General features: G+C 57.1%; 9 protein-coding genes and 1 non-coding gene across 10 annotated transcripts; 2 read left to right on the top strand and 8 right to left on the bottom strand.

Annotated features, from left to right (window-relative positions):
* Positions 1 to 143: 143 nt before the first annotated feature.
* On the bottom strand, positions 144 to 3,444 carry D7B24_002223 (uncharacterized protein; the record flags this gene model as incomplete). Its single annotated transcript, XM_028636436.1, has 4 exons — positions 144 to 1,052; positions 1,409 to 1,425; positions 1,544 to 1,614; positions 3,293 to 3,444. The coding sequence occupies 4 exons, from the start codon at positions 3,442 to 3,444 to the stop codon at positions 144 to 146; spliced, it is 1,149 nt and encodes a 382-aa protein (XP_028491380.1).
* A 62-nt stretch (positions 3,445 to 3,506) lies between these two features.
* Positions 3,507 to 3,950, bottom strand: D7B24_002222 (uncharacterized protein; the record flags this gene model as incomplete). The annotated part of the gene is made up of 1 exon (XM_028636435.1): positions 3,507 to 3,950. One exon carries the CDS (start codon positions 3,948 to 3,950, stop codon positions 3,507 to 3,509), a length of 444 nt encoding a protein of 147 aa, XP_028491379.1.
* A 1,218-nt stretch (positions 3,951 to 5,168) lies between these two features.
* D7B24_002221 (uncharacterized protein) lies at positions 5,169 to 5,843 on the top strand (the record flags this gene model as incomplete). Its single annotated transcript, XM_028636434.1, has 1 exon — positions 5,169 to 5,843. The coding sequence occupies one exon, from the start codon at positions 5,169 to 5,171 to the stop codon at positions 5,841 to 5,843; it is 675 nt and encodes a 224-aa protein (XP_028491378.1).
* Positions 5,844 to 6,167: 324 nt separating this feature from the next.
* D7B24_002220 lies at positions 6,168 to 6,298 on the bottom strand. The gene has a single exon. It is a non-coding gene; the product is annotated as a tRNA-Glu (tRNA).
* A 760-nt stretch (positions 6,299 to 7,058) lies between these two features.
* Positions 7,059 to 7,940, bottom strand: D7B24_002219 (uncharacterized protein; the record flags this gene model as incomplete). The annotated part of the gene is made up of 1 exon (XM_028636433.1): positions 7,059 to 7,940. The coding sequence occupies one exon, from the start codon at positions 7,938 to 7,940 to the stop codon at positions 7,059 to 7,061; it is 882 nt and encodes a 293-aa protein (XP_028491377.1).
* Positions 7,941 to 9,257: 1,317 nt separating this feature from the next.
* Positions 9,258 to 12,007, bottom strand: D7B24_002218 (uncharacterized protein; the record flags this gene model as incomplete). Its single annotated transcript, XM_028636432.1, has 5 exons — positions 9,258 to 9,422; positions 9,479 to 10,154; positions 10,218 to 10,645; positions 10,698 to 11,772; positions 11,892 to 12,007. 5 exons carry the CDS (start codon positions 12,005 to 12,007, stop codon positions 9,258 to 9,260), a joined length of 2,460 nt encoding a protein of 819 aa, XP_028491376.1.
* A 2,415-nt stretch (positions 12,008 to 14,422) lies between these two features.
* GRX4 (monothiol glutaredoxin grx4) lies at positions 14,423 to 15,272 on the bottom strand (the record flags this gene model as incomplete). Its single annotated transcript, XM_028636431.1, has 2 exons — positions 14,423 to 14,500; positions 14,562 to 15,272. The coding sequence occupies 2 exons, from the start codon at positions 15,270 to 15,272 to the stop codon at positions 14,423 to 14,425; spliced, it is 789 nt and encodes a 262-aa protein (XP_028491375.1).
* A 923-nt stretch (positions 15,273 to 16,195) lies between these two features.
* Positions 16,196 to 18,811, top strand: D7B24_002216 (uncharacterized protein; the record flags this gene model as incomplete). The annotated part of the gene is made up of 3 exons (XM_028636430.1): positions 16,196 to 16,391; positions 16,465 to 18,633; positions 18,687 to 18,811. The coding sequence occupies 3 exons, from the start codon at positions 16,196 to 16,198 to the stop codon at positions 18,809 to 18,811; spliced, it is 2,490 nt and encodes an 829-aa protein (XP_028491374.1).
* Positions 18,812 to 19,545: 734 nt separating this feature from the next.
* On the bottom strand, positions 19,546 to 20,009 carry D7B24_002215 (uncharacterized protein; the record flags this gene model as incomplete). Its single annotated transcript, XM_028636429.1, has 2 exons — positions 19,546 to 19,791; positions 19,917 to 20,009. 2 exons carry the CDS (start codon positions 20,007 to 20,009, stop codon positions 19,546 to 19,548), a joined length of 339 nt encoding a protein of 112 aa, XP_028491373.1.
* A 1,166-nt stretch (positions 20,010 to 21,175) lies between these two features.
* On the bottom strand, positions 21,176 to 23,744 carry RIM8 (ph-response sensor protein; the record flags this gene model as incomplete). Its single annotated transcript, XM_028636428.1, has 2 exons — positions 21,176 to 23,092; positions 23,154 to 23,744. 2 exons carry the CDS (start codon positions 23,742 to 23,744, stop codon positions 21,176 to 21,178), a joined length of 2,508 nt encoding a protein of 835 aa, XP_028491372.1.
* Positions 23,745 to 24,713: the final 969 nt, after the last annotated feature.

Here is a 24,713-nt window from a genome sequence, read left to right as displayed (position 1 = left end):
ATGCACCGATATACACGTTGGTCAAGCCGCTCTGTATCGACTCAACACATGCCCCTCCGTGTACACACGTGGTTCGAAAACAAGAGAGCGCTCATGAATGTACATTAACCATTATTCTATACTATATTCTATGTACGACGCGTCTAGAGAACGACAGCGAAAAGGCCGGCAACGGCCACAAGGCCCACCGCGTTGCGCCCGGCGCCGTTGGTACCGATGGGAGGCACCGGCACGGTGGTGTTGGCCGCCGGCTGCCGGGTGACGGTTGTTTGCGTAGGGCAGGAACCGGGGTGCGCCGGGTTGCAGCCCCCGGGGATGCCAGTAGATGTGGTGGTCTCAGGGCACGAGCCGGGATGAGCAGGGTTGCAGCCCCCGGGGATTCCTGTCGAGGTAGGCTCAGGGCAGGAGCCCGGGTGGGCAGGGTTGCAACCGCCGGGAATGCCAGTCGACGAGGGCTCGGGGCAAGACCCAGGGTGAGCAGGGTTGCAACCGCCTGGAATACCGGTTGTTGTCTCCGGGCAAGATCCGGGGTGGGCGGGGTTGCAGCCGCCCGGGATCCCGGTCGACGTGGGCTCGGGGCAGGAGCCCGGGTGCGCCGGGTTGCAGCCACCCGGAATACCGGTCGTCGTTTCTGGGCAAGATCCAGGGTGAGCGGGGTTGCAGCCACCAGGGATGCCGGTGGACGTGGGCTCGGGGCATGAGCCGGGATGAGCAGGGTTGCAGCCACCCGGAATACCGGTGGACATGGTCTCAGGGCAGGATCCAGGGTGAGCCGGGTTGCAGCCGCCGGGGATGGAGGTCGGCGTCGGATCAAGGGACGCGATGGCGCTGGCGCAGTACTCGCGGTTGCGGGCGTTGTCTTCACCCACACAGGCCGTCAGGGCGCACGAGCACACAACCTCGGGGGTGCCGTCGGAGATGCAGGTGCTGTAGGTTGCCTGGCAGTCGTCATCCCGAGCGTCGAGGGGAATGGCCGACGTGAAGCTGGCAAGCGCCAGCGCGACAACGAGGTTCTTGGCGAACATGACGGGAGAGGGGAGTGTGTAGATGGTCTGTTGAGAACGAATGTGAGAGGTTGCTGAGTTGACTTGTGAAAGCGTTGTTGAATGATGGAGCAAAAAGGATACGGTCCTTCAGAGCAAACTTCAAGAACGTTCTTATACGGAATAAACTCGCTGCCGTCCCCACGCAAAGAGCTTGACTCGTGAGCTCGTTCTGTCTCCCTGGTCTGTTCGATTTCCATTTTTGGCTTTCTCGTGTCGGCTAACGAGGGGCTAGTGCTACGCTGGGGCAATCTCGTATTGAACCACTTTGCCTGGCTATGCTATTCACAGGCGCTGAGACCTAAGTACCGGCCAGCCTGGGGTGCGTCATGTACAGTAGGTAGGGTACACGCCCGTAAACATACCCGTGTCTTGCTGAGTGCTGTCGTGAGTCAAGCCTTCTTCGGCAAACCCGTCATGGAGGCCTTCCTTGATGGAAAGCACTTTGTCTCGAAGCCCAGCAACCCAGGGAAGAAACAACGCTTTCGATGTGCGCAAACATTTGAATCTGCCCTGGAGTTCGAAGTACCGCCTCGTGGTCCTGTCCTTGTCTGGAACAGGCACGGCAGTACTAGTTCAGGGGGCCATACGTCAGCTTGAAGTCAGAATTTGCTGCTCGGTCTTTCAACTGGGAGCTGGTCATAGTCATTCGCGAAGGGCGGCAACACCGGATTAGGAGCTAGCCCAGGGGCGATACTGAAACTCGATGGAACCTTGCTGTGCAGATCGTATTTCCTTTACCCTGCCAGAACACCGTCATGAGGTGTGTGTAGTGACGGCGACGCCGTATTGGACTTTGCTTGCAAGCTGGGCCGTCACCCCCACTTCCCCAGCAATTCCCATAAAAATAGAAGGAGGCTTGAGAATCCAGGCACTGCTAGGCCCCGGAAGACAAGCAATGACCAAACCCAGAATTCGACTAGTTGAGTGCATGGCTCCTACACAGCACATGGTTGTGTGACTGCTATGCGCAGCACATGCAGTCGATTCGTGTCGGGCAGCTCGTTGTGTTTTTTTGCTCTCCGGCTGAACCTGCTGCTCCGTATACCAGGTGCAGACCCTACCAAAGCCAGATGGGGGCCTGTTCTAAGGGTCTGATGGCAAAAGGTGCCCCCTGCCCGACGCCCCAACAGTGGAGTCGCGTCCGGGAGTACGGCATCGTGACATGGCCAGTGATTCAACCCAGTCCATTTCCTTCGTCTAAGAAGAGGCCAAGAAGACCAGCTTTGACGTCATGTACCGAGGCATTTATACTGATCGATCGTCGGTGGGTATTTGCCTAGCTATATTGTTGCGCCAGAGCACCCGGGAGTCAATCAGCTCCTGATGCCGATCACGGTTGATCATGACTGTCAATGGCTCGTCAAGCTGCAGTGAGTACTTTTCGAGGGTTGCTTCGGAAGCTGGGTGTCCCGAGAAGCTTTGTTGTTCAGTGGTCTTGTGTTATGTAGAGAGCATGTTAGGCACTTTTACGTGGATTGAATGCATACGCTGCTCAGACAATCACAACACTGGAGCATTGAATTGCGTAATTCACTTGACTCAAACTTGAACTGCGGCGAGGACAAGTTGAGTGGCAGACAACACAGACGCGACCTCTCGACACTGAGGAGATAGGAGGCTGGCATTGATTCTTAGCACGTGATGGACCAACAGCAAGCTCGCCAGCCTCTTGATATCATACCTTGGCTGATGCGCCCCGAGGTCAGAGAATGACGTGGGGAGCTCTCGCATGAAATCTATGTCGAACAATTGGGTCTCTTCAATGACAGTATGCCCAAGAAATGATGTTGAACCTTCTATCAAGTCGTCGACTCAGTAGGTGACTATCGGGCTGAGAAGGCCGTACACCATATACCAGGCCTGTCCTGATGAGACTCTGGCTTTGGACCTGAACAAACTCCATCAACCCCCTAGTCCTTCCCAAGAAGATTGTGGTACACCAAAAATTGCAACGATACTATTCATGAAACTGACCACCGACAACTTCTGCCGACGCAACATGATTAAGTCACCAGGACCTCACCAAACATGTCGGTTAGCAGGCAAGCTCCCGCAACGACAACGAACGGAACTTGGTGTTCATCCAGCAAGACACTGCCTGTAGATTTGACCCGGGTATCGAAAATCATACGCCCAAACGCCGCTCCCAAGTCCCAAACCCCTGCTGCCTGCCCGTTTCTTTTTTTTTTTGGAATCATCTCGATCATCGACCTTGAAACGCCATCCTCCCAGATCAACAACTTCACTTGCGCGCGGCGCCAAAGTTGATGCGCTTCTTATTCGGCGCGTGGGATTCGGCCTCGCTGTCCTCCTCGTTCTGCTTCTTATTCTTCTTGCCCTTGCCAGCCGTCGTCGACGTCGGCGTCGCACCATCCTTGTCCTTGAAGGAGGTAGACATGGGCGTCGGTGCGTGGGATGCGGGGGTCGAACCGACAGATCCAGGCGTCGTGACCTCCTACACTACGTGTTAGCCATCTGCCCCTGTTCTCCGTGAAAGGTTGGACGAAAGGGTCGGGGTGAACGTGCACTGCCGGGGCGATAGGAGATGCTGGAGCGCGAGAAGACGCGGTGCTGCTCCGTGTTGCCCTGCTTGCGGCGCTGGGCGCCGGCGCCGCTGGTGCCCTTGATGTAGTTGTCGAAGCCGGCGATGATATTGCCGTGGGGCGTCGAGTCGAGGTAGGCGGCCTCCTTGGTCTCAATGTCGGATTCTATGGCGGCGAGGCGGCGGGCGACCTGGTTGCGCTGCTCGAGCATCGCCTTGAGCTTGACCTGTTCCTGCTTGTACATTTGCAGGCTCGGCGTGGCGCCGGCGATGCCTGTCGTGGGTGCCACGTTTTCGGCCATGTTGCGCGTTGATGATCGGGGCAAGTGGTGCGTCGATTGCAACAGACGGTGGTGTTGCATGTGGGATGCGTTGCGATTGGCGATTGATTGACAAGGCGCGTTGGGAGCCTCGTCCATGAGTGGCATGGGGGTTCAATTGGTGGGGGTCAATGAAGTAGGTGGGGCTGGGGGTCAGGTGATGAGGACTCTCAAGTGTCGATTCTCGATCGCCTGCGCCTTGCTTTGGATGCTGTTGATGCTGTGCACCTTTTCCATCATCCTGTAACGAACAACATCCCTGGACTGACAATGCTGACCACAGCCCGGTACGCTGAGCCTATCTCCCGCCGACTTGTCCAGCCGACACCATCCCAACCACCGGGCACCTCAGCACAGAGACGTAGGGGCACAGCTCTCAAAGGCCCAGAGACACAGTTCTCAAAGGCCCAGAAGCCGTCACAGCCGATCCCTGAGCTCGTGTTCTGACGCACCATCCAATCAGGTTCCAGAGCCGGCTTTGTTTCGAGAGGTCTCGGCGCCTGTCATGTTTCAACCCGCCATGGTCTTTTTTTCTCGTCAAACCACCACTGCTGAAAGACAAGACTCGACAGCCATTTGCTCCGCTGCTCGCCCCCCTTTCCCACTTTCTTCTCGCCAGCATCCTGTGCCGGCCATCCGCCAGCGGCGCACGACTCCTGATCGTAACTGGCTGGTACATGGTTGACCGCGAGGGAGGAATGCTGCTAGTCGAGACTCCCCTCCGCACCAAGCAGCCACCATGGCTGCGCTTGCACTGCACTGGCGCGGGACATCGCTAGACCCTCCTTGTTCAGGGGGTTGGTGAGCGTTAGGACTGGCAGGACCTTGCTGAGCTAGTAGCCAGCAGCCGGCCGTCAGCAGCCAGCAGTAAGAGGCTGTCTGCATCGTATAAGACTCCGCCTTGGCCATTCTGACGATAGTTGTGTTGACCTGACCTTGTACACTGCCTCTCGTTTTTCTTGCTAAGCCGCTCTTCTTTTCGTCCGCCTGCCTGTCTCTCGTTCGCTCAGTCGCTCACTCTCTTTCTTCTTCACTCCCGTTGTGCTCTGTGCTCACAGGCTGTGCTGGTTCTCCGCTGTTGTTAGGCTGGTTCTCCAACGGTTACTATCTTCGTTTCGTGTATCAACAACATACGTCCGCTCAGCACTATTCAGCGAGACGCTGCCGGTTACTCTCGAGTGACACAAACCCGAAAGACGTTAAAACCCGACGTCTGACCCGACATCTGACATCATCTTCAACATTAACGCTCGTCAAAAAATGCATCTCTCTACTATGCTACCCGCGACTCTGCTCGTCGCTACCGCCCTCGCGGCACCCCTCGCACCACGCGGCCCCACCAAGACGGCGGCCCCCTCCGCCGAGTCCATCATCCTCGCGACGGCGCCCAAGTCGTCATCGTGCGATTCCGCGGCTGACTTCGCCACCGAGTGTCGCACCGCCGCCCAGGCAGCCCCCTACCTCATCAAGGCCTTCAGCGACCACAAGGTCTACGCTCCGGCCGAGATCGCGGCCCTCCTCTCCCTCATCGCCTTTGAGACGGGCGATCTCAAGTACAACCGCAACCACTTCCCCGCGCCCGGCCGCCCCGGCCAGGGCACCCGCAACCTGCAGATGATCAACTTTAACCTCGCCTACGCTCTCGACGTGCCCGAGCTGCGTGCCGAGGCCGAGAGCATCGCCGCCGGCGCCGGTGCCGACAGCCTGACCGACGACCAGAAGAACAAGGTCCTCGAGCTCGTGCTGCCGGACAAGTATTCGTGGGCCTCGGCCGCCTGGTTCCTGACGACCCAATGCGACGCCAGCGTCCGGACAGCGCTGCAGTCCGGCAGCCGTGAGGGACTTAACAAGTATCTGTCCGAGTGCGTCGGTACGGAGGTCACCGACGACAGGGTGGCCTACTGGCAGCGGGCCAAGGATGCGTTTGGCATCTAGGTATTCCGCCCATCAGGTCGGGAATCATTGACCGGGGACTTGTGTTGTTTGGGCTTCTTTTTTCGTCCAACCTTTACCTTCTTCTTCTTCTTCTTCTTCTTCTTCTTCTTCTTCTTCTTCGTCTTCTTCTTCGTCTTCTTCTTCGTCTTCTTCTTCGTCTTCTTCTTCTTCTTCTTCGTCTTAGCATGTCTGACGTGGGGCCTGGGGCACGGTGGCATATCAATGACAATATCTGCTCTGTCCGCGTAAAACCCGTTCTGTTTTCATTGACTATGAACCGGGTGTTGATTTAAAGGAGATATGCTGCTTTGAAAAAAAGATGCTCAGCCACGGGTGGAATCGAACCACCGACCTCCCAGGGAAGAAGATGACCATTTATGGCCTTGAGGTCTACGAGAGCGGAAAGGGTTCTAGGAGGAAGAAACCTGGGCGCTCTACCGCCGAGCTACGTGGCTTTGCTGTTGGAGGTACGGATGATGGTTTACTATCAAGTAGAGTCTCTGCTCAAGGGCATGCCCACTCCGTCAGGGTATCTCGGGCGGATGGGGCTGAATGGTGGAAGGCGAGTCATCCGGGTACAATCTGGGCCATCGACTACAGGTGATTCATGCTCTCTCTAGCCGGATAGCCCCCCTGATTTCTAAGTGAGGCGAGATGATTGTTGTTGCAATCAGAATATTGGCAATACTTATTCGCCGTGAGACCTTTATGCAAATATGGCAATACGGAAGTGTATGAAAAGAAGGAAAACATACATGACTCTTCTGACTATATTCAAAGTTCGTAATAGGTGTTTCAATCATGCTGTTACGTATCCTTTTGTTTGATTACGAGGCTGTTGAGCATAATGACGAGTCTATGAGCGATTTCACCTTGATCAGAATACCTACCCTGGTATCGCTCATGATATTCAAACAAAAGTATTTTGGCCGACAGACCCGATCAAGCATTGGATATCTGTCATGCTAGTCAATCATGACAGTCCGTGTTGACGAAATTGTTCAGCTCATAAGCAGGACAAGATCTCATCACCTACTTCTTCCACGCCACTTACAAGTCACCTAATCACACCTTACAGAGAGCTGCAATTATCGTACTCATTTATCCATTCATTGACTCGTGGAACTGGGAATAAGATGAGGCTGGCTATTTACATCAAATCAGGCCATGCGCATCAAAAAGCAAACAGCCTCCCTCTTTGACCTGCCCTAGGATCTACTGCAGCGGGGTACAGTCACCATCGCTCGCCCGCCCATTCAGGTTCGCCGTGTGGTCCTCACACCTGTTCGGCCACGTCACCGGGCCCGGCGCCGTGTAGCTAGTGACAGGCGGCCAGTACAGGTTGATCTTGAGCCCGGGCTCCTGGCCCGTGTACACGCCGGGGATCTTGACCGTGGGGCCAGGGGTGCCCGTGCCGGATCCCTCGACCTTGATCTGCGCGCAGCCAATGTAGAACTGGGCGCCGCCGACGTTCTGCGCGGCGTGCAGACCGACGTGCTCGGCGCGCAGGAGGTACTCGCCCGGCGGCGTCTGCGCGGGCAGCGTAAAGGTAAAGTTCTTGATGCCGATGCTCGCGGGAAAGGGCGCCCAGTCGACGCCCGTGTTGGGGTCGAAGCGGCGCGTTGTCAGGGCGTAAATCTTGGACCAGTCGCCGTCGCCGACGTAGTCCTTCGCCGCACCGGGGGCTTTGGAGAGGTACACCGAGAGGGGCCCCGGGTGGCCGAGGTCGGCGTTGACGGCGAAGCCGAGCTCGTCGCCAGCCTGGACGGTGCGCGTGGCGGTTCGGGCGCGAATGTCGGCGTTGTTCCCGCCCTGATTGCATGTCATGGAGGCCGAGGCTACATTCTCGACGGGGCTGTTTGAATTGGTCGTCGAGCGCACGTACTGGTACGGACCTGTGACCTCGCCGTTGACAATGAGGGACTCAAAGTTGTAGTGCGCTGACACGCTTACCAGGGAGGTGACGGCCGCGGCCAGAATGGAGGACTTGAAAGAAGGCATCTTGAGATAGATGATGATGTTTTCGTGTTTTCCTTCCGTGTTCTGAGATCGACAAAAGACAGTGGCGAACGTCGAATTTATACTCATGCGTCCCATACTGAGGCGTGATGCTCACTAGGGAGCTCGCGAACCTCTCTGGCACACACACCTCATCAAACCAAGCTCCAGAGCCAAGGATTCAGCTACGCAATATGATCTCGGTACATCGCGGGGTCAACCTTGGTTCTGGGTGTCATCATGCTTCCAACCCCTATCCCACCAATCGTGACATGTGCAAAGGCATTGACGACCAGCAGATCAGGTTCGCACCCCGGCAGGGCACTTTAACGTCAGTCTTCATGAGGCCCAGAAAAGGAAGCTCATAGTGGCCAAGACATGCCCGAGCACGTGTGATTGCTCGGTGGTGTCGGGCAACGGAGGCTCAGGGTCCGCAGGTAAGCTGTCTGGAGCCCAAACACGTTTGACTCCAGTCACAGTAATGATGACCGATACTGACCACAAAGGCCCGGATTCTAGAGACATGCTCGATCTAAAAGCTATGTATCGGATCTGTTGGCGAGGGTTAGCTCGTTGACGAGAAGCAGGGTGTTTCGTGTTACAGTCTGAACCAGCCCGCCACACCCAGTCCGAGTTCGTTATTGGCAGTCCCTGGTTCCATGTGCCCTGCTCCGTGATGAACAATTTTGAATGAAATAGAATCCACTCAAGGTCTTGAAATATCGGCAGGACTAGCTGGATTATCGATCTAACGCAGCTCCGTTTCCATCAGCCTGCCGTGTCCAACGGCCAGTTATAGAAGCCCTGCTCATCAACTAAGGCTGTCCGCCTCAGTATGTACCGATTAGGTTCTTCCCGAAATCTTCACAGCACCCCCGTAGACATTCTCGATTTCTTTCGGCTTTCTCTGCTCCGACAGCCAAGGCTCCACTAATCACCTATTCACGATCAAAAGCTGACTCGACATCCCACCAAGGCGGCTTTCGAGGCCTCTCGGTGAAGGACATGGGACAACCATGGGGCAGAAACGCGGGGGACTATGACGTGAGTCCTCGCGCGGCAATCTATCATGCAGCTACCCCCGCGATGCCAACCATGGATGAGTGGCCGGCAATGCGATGGCTCGCCCGAGGCGGGGTTCGCCCCCAGAGGTCTGCCTCATCCGCAGTCCTCGTCTATTTCGCTCACTTGTTTCTGCAAGTCACATGTCCTAAATCAAAATCAACGGGCTGGTGGTGGAGTAAGAGAGGAATAGATTGAGATTTGTCGAGTTCAAGAAGCCTCCCTAATCTCTAACCAAAATGTCCTAAAAGTCGTGATTGCCTTCCGTTGGATATAGACCGCCTATTGCCTTCGTTTCCATGTTTTCTCCCCTGAAGGAATCATCATCGATTCGTAATGTACATCAACCTGGCTCTACAAACCAGATGCATTGGGATTGGGATATGTGTATCCCTTGTTACCGTTGTTGGGTTGCTGTGCTTGGCTGTTTGGCGCCTGGTCTGGTGGCTGAGGCGCTAGAAAGCCAAAGCCGTTCTCAGTACCCCAATTCGCGCTTTGCGTGTAACTTTCGAAAGCGTTCTGCATAGCTGTCAGTCACTACTCACTCACCCTAAACAAAACATGAGTGAACCTACCCAGTCAAAGTTAGCCATCAGGTCCCCGCCTGCCTCCAGGTTGCCAAACATGGAAAACGGGGACTGCGGCACATTCATGTCAATATCTTGCGGGAAATTGGGCGTCATCCCCGTGCCACCCGACATGCCAAAGTCCACGTCGCCAAAGGTGGTCTGACTATCGGCTTGCTGCATGCTTGCAAGTACCGCTGCTGTGTTGGGCGTCATGCCGCCGGAAAGCATACCCAGCGTGACGGCTGCCGAGTGCTCGGGGTGCATGTCCTGAGACGTATCTGCCTCCGCGAACGGACCTGTGCTCTCAGGGATAGGTTCTGACGGCTCAGGAGACCTAATCTTCTCCAGCATGATCTCGAGAACTTTGGAGGCCTTGAATGCCTCTATTGATGTGTCTGCGAGTCCCTTCCAGACGTCTCTTGTCAGTTCAAGGTTGCCGATCATGTTCATGCGTTGCTCTGGCGTCCAGAAGAAATCTCCATCTGACTCGCGCCGCTTTCCAGTCTCCCTCTTGTCAACATGCAGGTCCATAACTACCATCATGGCAGGCAGCAGGAAGTCCTTTGTTGCCGTGGAGCTGATGTACCACTTGACCGATCTCAGCCTTCCATTCGGCTGAGTTTCCCGATGAAGGGTGGCCAAGTGTTGCAGCGTCACCAACGAGGCCTCTATCGCAGTGCGCCTAGAGTGTGCATATCGTGAGTTTGTTCTCGCCCGCGTCAGGTACTTGCGATGTAAAACACACAGGATCTTCTGGTACAAGATGTCGATGCTGAATCTTGCCATCAGCAGGCTTACAGGATCTTGCGATCCTTCCAACGGCGTCATCTTGAGATGTGGGGGCAACTCCTCCATGATCCCCTGAAGCCTGGCGTCGAACCGGAGAATTTCCTCATAATGCACCTGTCTGCCGACCCTCCCCGTGACTTGTATGATGTTGCCTAGCTCAAGACCCAGCCTGCCTTTTGCGAGAGCGTAAGCGATCGGCGTGGGCTCCGTTGGGGGGCGCGGTGGTGGCATGACTTCCGTCTCGGGGCCGAAATCTTCGTCGAAAACATTGCTGGGCAACTCCGTGTCGCAATCTTGGTCGTGTATCATTGCTGGCAGGGCCACGTGTTGTGACATGAAAATATCGCTCATCCTGACTGTTGCCCAAACGCGCCGTCGCATTTCCTGTTGTCATCTGTCAGCGCACCTGCACAGAAGAGCATGAGGTTATACGTACAGCTTGATAGGGTGTCAACGAGGGAAACCACTTGGGATCCCTATGATAGCCTAATCGAAATGCAACTCTCGTTGTGAGTGAACTGATAAGCCAGAGTGCCATATCAGCATCGAATCGGGCTGAATATTCTCCATTAAGATAGAGCAGCATGGTTTCCAGCGTGTATTCGACCGGCTTCGTGTAATCGACCTCAAGAAGACATTGTACTGTCCGCGAACGGTACTCGGCAGCCATATCGAGCGCCCTGCCTTTCCACTCAGGTGGTTCGTCGCCAGCTTTGCTGTAACTGTGCAGCGCAAGACTGAGAACTGCATACAAACAGCCCAGCCACATCAGAGGGGTTTCGTTTGGATTTTGGAAATGTGATCGAAGTTGCTGTTGGAAGGCTGGCACGTGGACTACTGTCAACGTATTGTCCAGTGAGTTAAAGTATCTTCCGCATAGTGTAAGGATACTTGTCTTCGATGGTAATCCGGCCCGAATCTGCTCTGGGGAGGCTCGCGACTGTCCAAAGAGAAGGGTTGGACCGTCAGATGCGCTTGCTGGTTTGGAATTTCTGACGGTCTCGTAGCCCTTTTCAAGTTCCTTTTTATGATTGTTGAAGTACGTCTTGACCTCAGAAATGTCGGCCAAGATGAGATGCCAATGTTCTTGTCCGATGTACATGGACTTTCCCTTGTCACTATCGACCTTGAGAACACCAAGCGACGTAGCTAGGCCATCATCGATATCGCTGTCGTCGTCCTCCGCATCATCCATACTTGTTTCTGTCTGCTGCTTCGCCAGGGCAGATGGTGATGGGTCGGTTTCCCCGGGCGTTGTGTTGGCTCGGCTGGAAGAGGACGAAGCGCCTGGAGCAGCACCCGAAGCGGTAACCTCGACGCTGCTGCCGTTGTGCATCAAGGACAACACCAGTCCTTCCAATCTATCGATACGATTCTGCATATCATCGGGGGTTGACGCGCTAGCGGTAGAACTCTTCTTGCGTGCCGACGGAGTGGCGTACGAGCATGTCGACACATCCTCGCCCTCTCGTTTGACGCAATTGCTACATGGGTGGCTTCTGTCGCATTTTCTGTCATTGAACAATTAGTCTGAGCATCTGAGCATGCTGAGTGGCATTGATCTTCTTACAGTCTGTTCATTCACATATTAGCATTGTATTCGCCAGTGAGTAGAGACAATGATGCTTACTTTCGTGTCCTGCACGGGTAACAACTCAGTGGGATTCGGTTCCTCTTGCGCACGACACGGAACTGCTCCTCAGGGGAGCGACCCGAGGAGGATGTCCCTGGCGGTGTGGGACTCATGCTGACAAGATGAGGTGGATGGGATCAATGGGGAAACAGTTTGTTGGGTGCCAATGCAATGATCCCGTGGCAGACTGGGGGTGCGGGTGAGATTGACCGCAAGATGCTCTGCTGACAGGCGAAAACTTGAGTGTGGCCGCCAACTGTGCGCGTCTCGAGATGGAGACTCGAGAGAAGGGCGCAGTCCGACAGCCTGTGCGACTTGATGAATCGCCAAGATTGCCGCAGACCTTTATCTGCCGATGCTGCAGCCTTGAAGTTTTGGGTGATCACGAAACTCGGTGGAGATGCGCTCGCTGCTTGCGGCGGTGTCGCTGTCAGGACTGATCTGACAGCCTCGCTGTTGGGTGCTTCAACAAGAACAGGAGGGGCCCGGGTCAGATTGTGGTCTTACGACTGCTAAATAAGATCAGAGTCAATGACTGTGTGTACACAGGCTATGTGGCCGGCAGAGCGCCTGGATGTAAGATGCGATTGGGGCCACGCGAGGGCAATTGGACTTACATCAGTAAGCTCCCACGAAATCTACCAAAGAAGTACTTACTCAAATTCAGGAAGCGAATCAGCGATCTGATAGGCGACGATACGGAGCAGGGGCCAGTTCTCTGAGTCGTGCGGGGTGATGGTTTTGAAGATGATGATTGTGTTTATGGAAAGGAGACGTGACAAATGGGGCAATCAAGAGCGATGGCGCGGAAGAAAATATCAGGGATAGGCAAGCAGTGCTTGGGTTGGCCTAGGATTGAAAGACGAAAGTCCCTTTAGGCTCGGGGAGAAACGACGAGAGAGAAAGCAGGTACGTACATCAAGCCATTTTGCGCAGGGTTGAGGCACGAGGAAGGCACTACCAGCATCGCGCTTAGTGTTGATGCAGCAGGAAGAAGTACCTTGGCTCAATAGTCCAGGGTCTCTACACCAGGCGACCATACCTACCTACCTAGTTAGGTACCTAGTTTACCAGGCAAGGTACCTGGTTAGGTGCCCTAGCTACAGGTACCTCATCCCCAGATGCACGCTGTCAGCGAGGGACAGGCGCCACCAGCATCGTCGTCGTCGACGCCGCGTAGGGCAGTAGTTGCCTAGAAGGATGCTACCCCAATTGCAGCCGCTACCTGGGCACCCACCTACCTGTCTGTCATTTCCCCTCACACATCCCATGCTTCATCCCTAAAACGGTAGGCCCCCCTTCACACTGACGACGCAACAACGCGACGAGGCTTGGGCAATGCCCGCTCGGCTTGGTTCCATGTGAAGGCTTGTTCCGTTAGGGCAGCTTTAGAGTCGGGTCACCTTCCCTGCACTGCGCCTCTGATCGGCAATCTTGGAGGGTTACACCGGATTTAACACTTAACTCCGGCACATTCTCGAGCATCTCTCACCAGCCAGACCCCTTCAGACTGGACTTAAGAGCTTCCTTGTAGCACATCGCGAACAAAGCGTCATGCCAACGCTGTCAGGAGCTCGAAGCGCTACTTTTAAACACTCGCCGGTGACTCACAAAAATCCGAGGCACAGTGAGAGCTTGATGCCGGGACAGAAATGCTCTCTTCGACACCCCCAGAACGGCGCTTTTTTACCGTCCACGATTGCAATCTGCCACCGCCAGTACCGAGTCCCGCCAGGATGGAGAGCATGTTGTTGCTTATGCCCTTCGATTTTCTCTGTTCACGCAGGACGCAGTTTCCAGTCGAGTAGCGCGACCTGTTTTGGCACTGACAATTCCACAGTTCCACCGTTGATAGCAACTTGCAGCATACGACAAGCAAGTGCGGAGGAGCTCTTTCGAGCCAGCGGTTCTAGGACGATGCATTGCGCGAATCGACACACGACGATGATTTTTCTGCAACGCCTGACTGCCACTGACAGGTTACTGAGGACCCGTAACCGTGTTTCCTCCATCAACCTTCAACCTGCCTCTTGATATACAAAATCTGTAGTGCCGTGCATGCCCCAAGCACGGCGTTGCAGCAACCTGGGCTGAGAGAGACAAGAAAGATTCCCGAATCACTTGAGGGCCATAGCATCCGGGCCTGTCCGTGTCTTATGGCAAAGTTCAGCTCGACCGCCCATCTCATATCAGAGGGGCTGGCATCGCTTGAGACTGCTGCTTGTAACCAGGCTGGCAGGCGGTGGTGGAAGTATCACAGGGCGGCAAGAATAGGAAAACATGCGCCGTATCAAATACGAACATAGCCCAGACAGCCTCGAGATCTGGTAAGACAGGTTTACCGTGATAGAATCTGTCCGAGTTGGAAGCAAGCCCAAGTCGGGAGCTGCCAATTCATCTTCCCACAAGCGTTTTCGGTTGATACGCAGGTCATCATTACTCACGGCGTGGAACAGGTCCCCTCAATGGCTTGAAATGTATTCTTGAACGTGAAAAGAAATCATGATATCCCGTATTGTTGAACCTTCCTATGCCGTTGCCTCTCCCTCCGTCTTGACGCTGTACGCTGCAAAAAAGTCGGCATCGTTCTCGAGCTCCTCCTTGACCTGGCTTTCTGTCAGCTACTAGAGGGCACGTGGCGCAATGTCCAGCAAGACGAGAACTCACGATATCTAGTCCACCCACGAGCTCGCCATCAACCCAAAGCTGGGGGAAAGTAGGCCAGTCGGCGTACTCCTTGAGACCCTGCCGCACCTCGTCGTCCGCCAGGATGTTGAAGAAGCCAAACTTGACAAAGTTCTCGCGCAAAATGGCCACAAGCTGCCTCGAGAAGCCACACTGCGGCGAATTGGGGGTACCCTTCATGAAGAGCATGACGGGCGCCGCCTTGACGAGGTCCGCCAGTCGCTTGAACAGCTCCTCCTTGGCCTTCTCCGGGTCGACGGGCTCGTCGGGCTTGGCGGCGGCGTCACCATCGGCGGCGACGCCCTCGTTGCCGTTGACTGTGGCCGGGGCGCCGGCGGCGGCACCCGTGTTCTTCGCGTGTGTCTCGATGGCCGTGCGCACCTTAACGGCGCTGCTGCCGCTGACCGTCTCAACGACCTGACCGTTGCGGATGAGGACGAGGAAGGGCACGGCGGTGACGTCGTAAGTTTCGCTAAGGTCGCTGAGCTCCTCTGCATTTATGGAGACCCAGGAGGTCTGTGGTGGGCTCGTGACAGGGTAGTCTGCAGCGAGGGTCGACAGAACGGTGGCCATCTGGGCGCAGGGCGCGGCCCAGGGCGCGTGGAAGGAAATGATGAGGAGGGTGGTCGGTGCGAGGGAGGCGAGATGCTTCTCCCAGTCGGGCACGCTCGTGATCTCGGTGATGGTCGACATGATGGCGTGCGTGTGCGGTCGACGCGGGGTTCCGGTGGGTGGCTGCGATGGACGTGAAGTTTGTCAGTCCCGCGATAAGCTCTGTGTTTTTTTTGTTTGTTCCACCCTTGGTATGTTCAGCAGAGGACAAATTGTCGACGGCGCACGAAAGTTGGAGTGGTCGAGAAAGCCGATCTGATAAGAAATGGCGAGCCTCACAGTCACAGGACGAGCCGGGGCGGGTTTGCGATTTGGATAAAGATTAGTAAAGTGCGCGAAGTTGTTGGTAGCCGGCCTGTGTCATGGTAATTGTTGCCCGCCCCCGTGGACCGATCGCGGGGCAGGCTAGCTGAGGGAGTTTCGGATAAGGCCTGGTGAATCGGATATTTGCGTCTCAATTGCCGTTTTGATACATCAAAGTCAGACCATGTCTCCCAGTGCCCGTCGGTTGCGTCATATGGTGCAATCCACATGCGGCAACCGGGGTCTTTGCATTTTTGTACATGTCTGGAGCTGCCGCTCACCGAGCTGTCCGCCCCTCAACGCATGGTGAAGCTCGCTGAGATGGCTCGTCATGCCCCGCTCTGCGGAGCCTTGGCACCGCAGGACTGCGTAACCCGACGGACCGGTGCCTCGTCGCCCTGTCACCCATTCCCACCTGCGGAGGCCCCCCCCCCCCAGTTGCCTACCTAGCTGCCTGTCCCCAATCCTGGTGCACAGCCTCTCCGGTCGCTCCGTCCACTATTCCAAGTTGTTGGTCGCAGCTGTTTGCAACCTAACCTTACCTCACCATACCCTCACCTTGTCCATACACACGTCAGCTTCCTTTCGCGAAACAGCAACCCCCGATAGCTGTTTTCGACGAACATTGCCAACTCCTCCCTCTCCCCTACCCCGTTCGACCTGCGACCGACGACACAACGACGGCGTAGCCATCAATCGCTATGGCGTCACTCAATCTGTCCTCCAACGGGCAGTCGATCAAGAGCAGCTACCAGGGCGTTATCAACGGCCCTGCGCCAAGCTCGAGCTCTCCGACATATGCTCAATGGGCGTTGTTCTCCGTTCAGGCCCCTCTTGCCAACGCCTTCCAAGATTCTGGCTCGAAGGAGAGTATCCTCAAGGTCCAGAGCACTGGAGGTACGTAGCTCCCCGCCAACTCTACACAAGGCTACATAGAATGGCACGCAGCCGCTAACCGCGTCCTTCCTAGACGGCGAGCTTGCCGAGCTTATTGAGGACTTCAGCGAGGGTCGTATCCAATTCGCATTCGTCAAGGTCAAGGATCCCAACAGCGGCCTCCCCAAGTATGCCCTCATCGCCTGGTGCGGTGGTGGTGTGCCCGAGAGGACAAAGGGCTACTTCACCACCCACACTGCTGCCGTGTCCAAGATCCTCCACGGCTACCACGTCCAGATAACCGCCCGCTCAGACAGCGACCTCGAGCCTGAGTCGATTGTCAAGAAGATTGCTGATGCCTCTGGTGCCAAGTACTCGGCAGGCGCCTCGTCGACTGCTTCCCCCGCACCTCCACCTGTCGCATCCAAGCCCGTCTTCAACCCCACAGCCTCTTCCGCTTCCAACCCCCTAGTCGCAGCCCGGAACAGACGAGGCGGCAACGTCGACGAGGATGGCTGGGGCGAGGACGCCCCCCAGGTGTCCCGCTCTCAGCTCGAGAAGGTCGACTCGGCTTACAAGCCTACCAAGGTGAACATGGCCGAGCTCACCAACCAGCGCCAGGAACCCTCACGTTTCAAGGCTTCCTCCAAGCAAGAAGACGATGGGGACGTCGTCAGGGGCGGATACCAACCCATCGGCAAGGTCGATATTGCTGCCATTCGCGCCGCAGCCAAAAATAAAGTTGACGACCGGCCCACGACTGTCAAGGGCGCATATGAGCCCATCGGCAAGGTCGACATTGCAGCCATCCGCGCCAAGGCTCAGCAGAAGCCTTCCGAGCCCGAGCCCGCCGCACGACCTGCCGCCGCCGATGACGAGCAAGACAACCAGCCCAAGTCGCTGGCTGAGCGCAGCGCCGCCTTCAGTCAATCTTCTCAGCCTGAAAGGCTGACGTCGCTACCCAAGCCCAAGGTTGCCAACAAGTTTGGCGGCGCGGCTTCTTTTGGTGGCACCAAGGCCCCGACACCCGGCGGTCTGGGTTTGCTTGGTCCCACGGCTGCGACTCCCACGGCAGCCCCTGTTGGTGCTGCGAGCCGTACCTTTGCGGACCAGGGCGGCAAGACACCGGCCCAGCTGTGGGCTGAGAAGAAGGCTAGGGAAGGAGGAGGTGCTCCTGCTGCGGCCCCCCTTGCGGCCCAGAACAGCGGCGCAGCCGCAGCCCCTCTCGGTGTGCAAAAGAGCGGAGAGTGGAAGAGCGGATATTCCGGCAAGAGCTGGGGTGCCGTCCAGACTGGCGAGTACGGCAGGGGTATCGCTGGCAAGATTAGCCAAGAGAACACGGGCGAGCCAGAGCAGCCAAAGGATCGCAGCGTCGAGCAGCCCGAGTCCCCTGCTGGTGGCGTCGGTGCGTTGAAGGACCGTTTCAAGGACACGGCTCCTATCGGCTTCGGTGCGCCGCCTCCACCAGTCCCCTCCTTCTCTCGCGATGAGCCTGAGGAAGAGGAGCCTCGCGAAGCATCGCCGCCTCCCCCTCCCCCTAGCGACTCACGGCCGACGGGCGGGTTCGCCCTGCCTGGTCTGCCTTCGCGCCCACCCCCTCCTACCGACGAGGAGGAGGATGACGAGCCCCCCGCGCCACCCCGTCCAGCTGAGCGCCCAGCCGAACCCCAGCAGGCGTATGATGAGCCCGAGCACTCGCCTGTCCGCGTCGCAGTTCCTGTCGCCCGCGGTCCAGAGCCCGAGATTGAGCCTGCGGAAGCCCGTGCGCCCCGACCCATCCCGACGCAGGAGATCGAGAGGGAACTCCCCAGGGAACAGGACCTGCCCGAGGAGGCGCCCGACGTCGGCCGCGGCGCCGCTGCCGCTGTAGCGCAGCAGGAGCTCAGAGAGGCCAACATTCCGGCCGCACAGCCCCCCGCCGGAGCGCAAGCCGGAGGCCAGCGTGCCCTGATTCAGTACGACTACGAGAAGGCCGAGGACAACGAGATTGAGCTCCGCGAGGGCCAATACGTCACCAACATTGAAATGGTCGACGAGGACTGGTGGATGGGCACCAACTCGAAGGGCGAGAGCGGCCTCTTCCCTAGCAACTACGTCGAGCTCGTCGAGGACGAGCCCGAACAGGCGTCGGCTGCGGCTCCCGCGCCTGCCGCGCGCTCGCTCCCGCCCCCCGCGCCCGCGCAAGCCGAGCCGGAGCCGCAGCCGCAGGCAGCAGGCCGCACCGCCACGGCACTATTCGACTACGAGGCCGCCGAGGACAACGGTACGTTTGCAGTGCACTCTCAAGATGTTATCATCCCCGCTAATACATGACAGAACTCGGCTTCCGCGAGAACGACAAGATCACCGATATCGAATTCCCCGATGAGGATTGGTGGTTCGGCCACCTTCGCGGAAAGCAGGGCCTGTTCCCTGCTAACTACGTTGAGCTCGACCAGTAAATTGTGGGAGGGAAGGGCGCACGGCAAAAGTCTTCTTTTTTTTCCGGACGGGGGTTGCGCGACATGCCTTGATGGTGCGGACAGCAAGTTTAGTTCTCTTAGCCTTGCGCTCAATGATATTGCCACACTGTTTGTCGTGTCTGTGTTGCTGCGAGGTTGCGACGGAGCCAATTCTCAGGCTTTGAGCCTCTTCCGCGGACGCAGCCTGCGCATGGCAATCATGGTCAGATTTTTTGCTCTACGTTGCATCGCCACTATGATGACATGATAGGTGATGCCGAGAAAATGGGAAAGACGTCATGTTCTTCTAGACGATTCGAACATGTGAGGACATCGGATGAACCATAGCAATCGATCGCATGAGATATTCAAGAAAGAAAGAGGGAGAAAAAGAACTCCCCGGCCAAACGCCATTTCCGAGCCGGAGAGCTAGTTCATGCACAAGGAACCCGAAAAAAAGAAACCCTCGCGAACCGCCAAGAAGGAGCAGCAGCAGTACCCGGGTTCTCATCGTACAACTCCCCACCCAAACCCTCGCCGGAGTCTCTCAACACATATCGTCGCATCCATCGCAACTACTCCAGTCAGCGTCATGGTCGCGAAGAAATGACCCGTACTCGACGATACGGCAACGAAGCCTCGTCTAAAACGGCCGTAACGTGGATTTATACCACAGGAAGGAGGAAAGCTTGGGAGAGAAAGAAGAAGAAGGAGGGAGGGGGGGGGGGAAACACTCACCACTCGGCACAACCCTCACACGCGCCATCGCAAAGACAGCAACAGCACAACGTAGCGAGACACGCCGCCAGGCAGCCCCTCTGCTTCTGTCCGCCGCCGCCGCCGCCACCTCCTCCTCCGTGAGGTCGGCCCTGCGGCGGCGGCGGCGGTTGCTGCTGGTGGTACTGCATCGGCGGCTGCTGGGGCGGGTAGTAGCCCTGCTGCTGCTGCGGAGGGGGCCCGCCCATGGGAGGGCCGTACGCCTTTGTCGGAACCATGTCAGCCTTGATCCTATTCACGAGTCTGCTGTTGCGCCGAGAGCAAGGATCTCTCCTCCCCTCCTCTCTCTCTCTCTCTCTCTCTCGGTGATGGCGGGGCGCGGACGTACTGCTTGTGGCTGTTGCGGGTAGCCTTGCTGGTATCCCCCCGGCGGCGGGCCATAGCCCTGGGGCTGGGGGTTGTAGTAATCCTGGCTGCTCATCTTCTCCTTCTGGGTCCTGACTTTCGTTCGCAGTTGCTTCTCCTTGCCGTTGGTGTGTGATACGAGAGTACGCGTATAACGATGTGTGTGATGTTGGGAAAGATTGTATAAATATATATATGATTTGGTGGGGTGAAGATGACGGTAGGTAGGTAAGATGAAGGCGAGGTGAGGTAATGCGAGGATGGGGTTGGTGCTAGTAGATGAACCCCCGTCGCTCGAGTCCTGCCCCGGGAATACGTAGGCAAAAAAAAAAGGCTGGGCTGACGAGTAGGCGATCCAGCACACTGGCCACCTGAGCAACCCACCGAGGTAGACACCCATCCACAGAACTGGCCACTGGAGGCCACCTCCCAAGGCCCCCTCAAACAGCAATCCTCTCTGCTAAACACCTGCCCGTCTGAGCTGACTCGGTACCAGCGCGGTACCCCCGAGGAGGTCCAGCTACCCCACCACGAACACAGCCTGACAGGCCCCCCGCGCAGTCGGCTCCTCCGCTGGTGCTGCCCTACAGGCTCCCTCCCAGGACCCGTAGGTGCCTACCTTACCCGCCCAGGTAAGTAGGTAGTTACCTACCTACGATCCAACGCCCTCTGGACGAGTCTCGGTGTCCACGCTCTGGGCCCCCCCCCGATGACTTTCCATTGCTGTGAAGGATGTACAGCCCGTGTACCCCACCCCTCAGCCTGGTCGGCGCCGCCGCCACCACGCTGCATCCCTGCGCTCGAATGGGTGCAACCACGCGTCCTGGTGCGCCGTCTTTGCCGTGCATGGTCGGCCGCTGTAGCGCCAATCGACTACTTCTCTTCCTTTCGATCGTCTCGCTGCGGCGTCGTGGCGCCGAGGCTGGGCGAGCAACTCGTGACGTCGATGACGACCATATTGGTTCGCTGGAAAGACAAATCAGATCGTCGCAGCACGGGCGCGTGCTTCTGTGGCCGTAGACGCATCACCAATAACCTTAGGTCCCCTGAGTAGAATATGTAGGCAGGCTCGGGGGAATCATGTTCAATTCGCTATCATATCTCACGTCATCATAGTCGCGGGTCTGCGCCGCTTTCCCGTCCGCCAGATGCACCTGATACACCAGTATCATACATAGGTATCCAAAATATCAGACCAGGCGCTCTTATCCTTCCTTTCACTACGCCTCGCTCAAGCATGATTCACCTCTCGTACCGCGGGAGTTGTTCCAACCCCGAGCCGATGTCCCTCGGCGACGACGGTCCCGCAGGGTAGCTGTACTGGCCGCCATATTCGTCTTCGTCCGTCAACACCGGCGCCGACGGTATCGCGTCCGCCGCATCCGCCGGTGGTGCTGATGGCCGGTGGCTGGGTCCGGCCTCGTAGTCCTCCGGGAACTCTGGTGGCGCGCTTGCCTCGTTCATCAACCGCTGCCTTTCCACCTCGAGCTTGTCCTCAGTCGGATGAGATGTCGGTCCTGCAATGTCCTCCAGTGTTGGCGCTGACGGCGCGTCATGCTCGTGATTGGCTTCTGTCCCGGAAGGCTCGTGTAATGGTGGTGCCGAGGGTGGGCCGTCGTCGGCGTCGTAAATATTGGCTTCGGGCGCCGAGGCTCCAGAAGGTCCTGCATCGGCGCCTGATGGCCGGCTCGGCAATAACCTCTGTTCTTGTCGACGCACCCGCTCCTTTTCTGTGAGACCGCTCTCGTCCTCGATTTCAGGCGCTGGCACGTATGCTGGTGCTTCCCCTCGATCCAGAGGACTCGCCATGTGTGCTACCTCTGCCGTATGTTGCCGGCTCAGAGGCCCAGGCGGCCGTGTGCCCCTGGTCGGTGTCGGCCGCTGCCAATAGCTGGACCCATCGTCGCCGTCCGCATGCCCTTCTGACCACGGGCTGATGATCTCATCCTGGCTGACCGCATCTTCTTGTACGTGATAAGTCCGTAATGTGTTGCTCCTGCCTCGCTCTTTGCTGCTATCGACGGTCCCCATGACCAGTTCGAAAACAACGGATATCACTCCCTTTTCTCTTCGCAGTCGATCTGTATCTATCACATTGCCGCTTCTTGCTGTGTAACCCTCAGTGGGCTGGGAAGAAGGAAACCCAACTGCCCTAGACTGGCCCCCGCTCTGGAGTTGATTGGCTAGCCTGCCACCCAGATCTACCAGCACCTCGATATGATACTTGAAGCTGATCATCTCGCCAGGTACTCCCTTGATGGTGGGAAATGCGTCCTCCGGAACCTTGAGAGATGCCATGACGGTTGTCTCCATAGTCGCAGGGTCAATGATCAAAGGCGCCACCGCTTGGGATAAGTCTTTGCGGAAGACACTCTGTGAGGTTGTGGAAGACAGAGACAACCCTCCAAGACCAGTTCTCGACCTGGGGTAGTATTCTTCTTTCTGCAGCTTCCGAGCATCGTCTTTGGACACCATATCAGCAAACAAGGACGCTGGCGGAGCAGTATCAATCCTGCCCTGGCGGTACATGGTGACAATGACGCCATGCATGCTTTTGAGACGCTTGATGTGCTGGACCGAAACCTTGACGGTTGCTGTATCACCCGCAACGGCGCCTCCGCGCAACAGCTCGACTGTTGCTGTGATTGTCTTCTCGTCGACTGCCTGCAACTTGGCATTGGCGGCGAGCGATGATGCCGTCTGATGTTCCGTGCCACGGTCGCTCATGCCACTGGTGGAAGTCAGACCACTGTCGCCGCTTATCTCAGACCGGCCATCTTGTTGCTGGTGCAAGGGGCTCCGCGGGTTGTCCTGCGCATCTTGCTGCGTGTCTTCTGAAATGGTGGAACGCTCCACGTGAGATTCGTGGTCCGAGGCATGCTCGGTCGCCTCGTTGGTGGGAGGTAGTCGTTCCACTGGTGCGGCTGGGCCATTTGCATTGGTGTTAGCCGGTGCCACAACCGTCTGCTGCTGTTTCCTCCTTCTCGACTTTTTGGAAATGGGTTCAAGATAGATGGTTCGTGGTCGCGGACGGGGGAGGAGGCCGATGTCGATCTTCTCCACCAGTGATATTTTTCGGTCGCAAGTCGTCGTAGGCGCGATTGTTGTCGGTCGCGTGAGGGTCGCAGTGATCATATAGGAGATGGTACCACGCTCAAACTGTGGCTTGTAGTTAGCATCTCACGGCATATTCCGAGCAAGGGTCGATTGGACGGCGTACATCGATGCTACTGGGCAAACCCTTCTCGGGAAACTGCAGGTCGAACTGGAATTCGTACTTGGCGGCTTCCAGGCGCCCCTCGCCGGCAAGCACCTGCTCATCCTGGAACAAGGACGCGTAACCGTTGCCGTGGTATTGCGCCGACGAGCGGCCAGACGTCAAGATGGGACTGGCGAGTTCGCGCTCGGCAATGGCGGGGCCTTTGAAGACGCGCACGTAGCCGTGCAGGGCCACGGTCAGGTGGGTGATGCGAACAGGTTTGACAATGGTCAGGACGACAGAGCCGCGGACATTGTCGCCCGCATTGTACTGACGATGGGGCTCATTCGGGCGAACGTGGAAGTCGGCAACGTGGCGCGTGCGGGTGCGAATGGGCAAGGAGAATCGGGAGAAGAAGGAGCGGGACGAGGTTTGTTTGTCGACGGCGCCGTTGGCATCTAGGTTTGCGCCCATGTATGCAGCGTCGGAGCGACGGGGTTCAATTGAGGTGGCTTTTGAGTTCGATTTCGACGTGGTGCCAAAGGGCTCGGTGGGCGCGAAGGTCAAGGAGGAGGGAGGGGAGGCGGCGACAGGACGCACAATGTCGACCATCCAGGGGCGATGCAATGGCGAACAAGCGCTAGCGGTTGATGACGCTGAGGGCGGTCGTCGTCGATGGTCGAGCACGGCAGGGTGTGTGACTGCGAGGTCGGATTCGTCGGATCGAATCGAAACAAGACGGCTGACTCTCACGAAATAACGATTTGGTGTTGCTGTACTGGCACGGATCTACGCGATGCTGACCACGGGCTTGGCTTGGGTTGCATATGCCAAGAGGAATGAGGGAACCTTGCCAAGAAAGCTTCGCCCTTGTCGTGCTCTGCAGTGGAGGGAAGGTCTTCTGGGTGGTCTTTGGTCGACGATTTCTGGAACTGGGACGGCCGGGACGGGAGGGGGTTGGCCTGGGGCTCTGTTTTGTTGATGCTGGAGGTGGAATGGGACGATTCACAAAAGCAGCAATGAGAGGACAATGTAACACGACGCAACGAGAGAGAGAGAGGCGACCTTGCCCTGACTTAATGCAGCGGGCGAGCAAGAGAAAGAGAGAGGGACGGAGTGAGCAGAGACGCAGGCACGTCTGAGCCTGAGCTTGCCCGAGTGAGCGAGCGAACCTGAACCTGGAAAGAGCGGATGGCGGCGCGCTCAGGCCTGGCGCCTCCCCCATCCGAGTCCTCCACCATTCTCACCTGCCAGTCAGGCCAGGCACGACCCAGCCGAAATCCCGACTTATAATGCACCGTTCCTACCGATGTGTTGTCAGCGAAATCAAGCACGCATTTCCTCCTGTTTTCTATCACTCTGAATTTTGCTCCTGTTACCTTACCTACCTACGTATGAACGTGGTCAAGTACGTAGGTAGACAAAAGTATTCTCCTTTGCGTGCCACTCGTGCCCTCTCTCCTTGTGGCCATATCCTTCGAGACCAACTGTTCTAGTGGCACCCACCCCGCGAATGCTCCGCCTCATGGCCCCAACTGGCACTACTTGTGCCCAGTGTCTCTCCTCAAAGCCCCCCCCCCC

The sequence above is a fragment of the Verticillium nonalfalfae genome (assembly GCF_003724135.2).
Source record: "Verticillium nonalfalfae strain VnAa140/NRRL 66861 chromosome Unknown scaffold_150, whole genome shotgun sequence".
Taxonomy (NCBI): Eukaryota; Fungi; Ascomycota; class Sordariomycetes; order Glomerellales; family Plectosphaerellaceae; genus Verticillium; species Verticillium nonalfalfae.
Note: the sequence above shows the minus strand (reverse complement) of the source record. Positions and strands in the feature narration are given on the sequence as shown.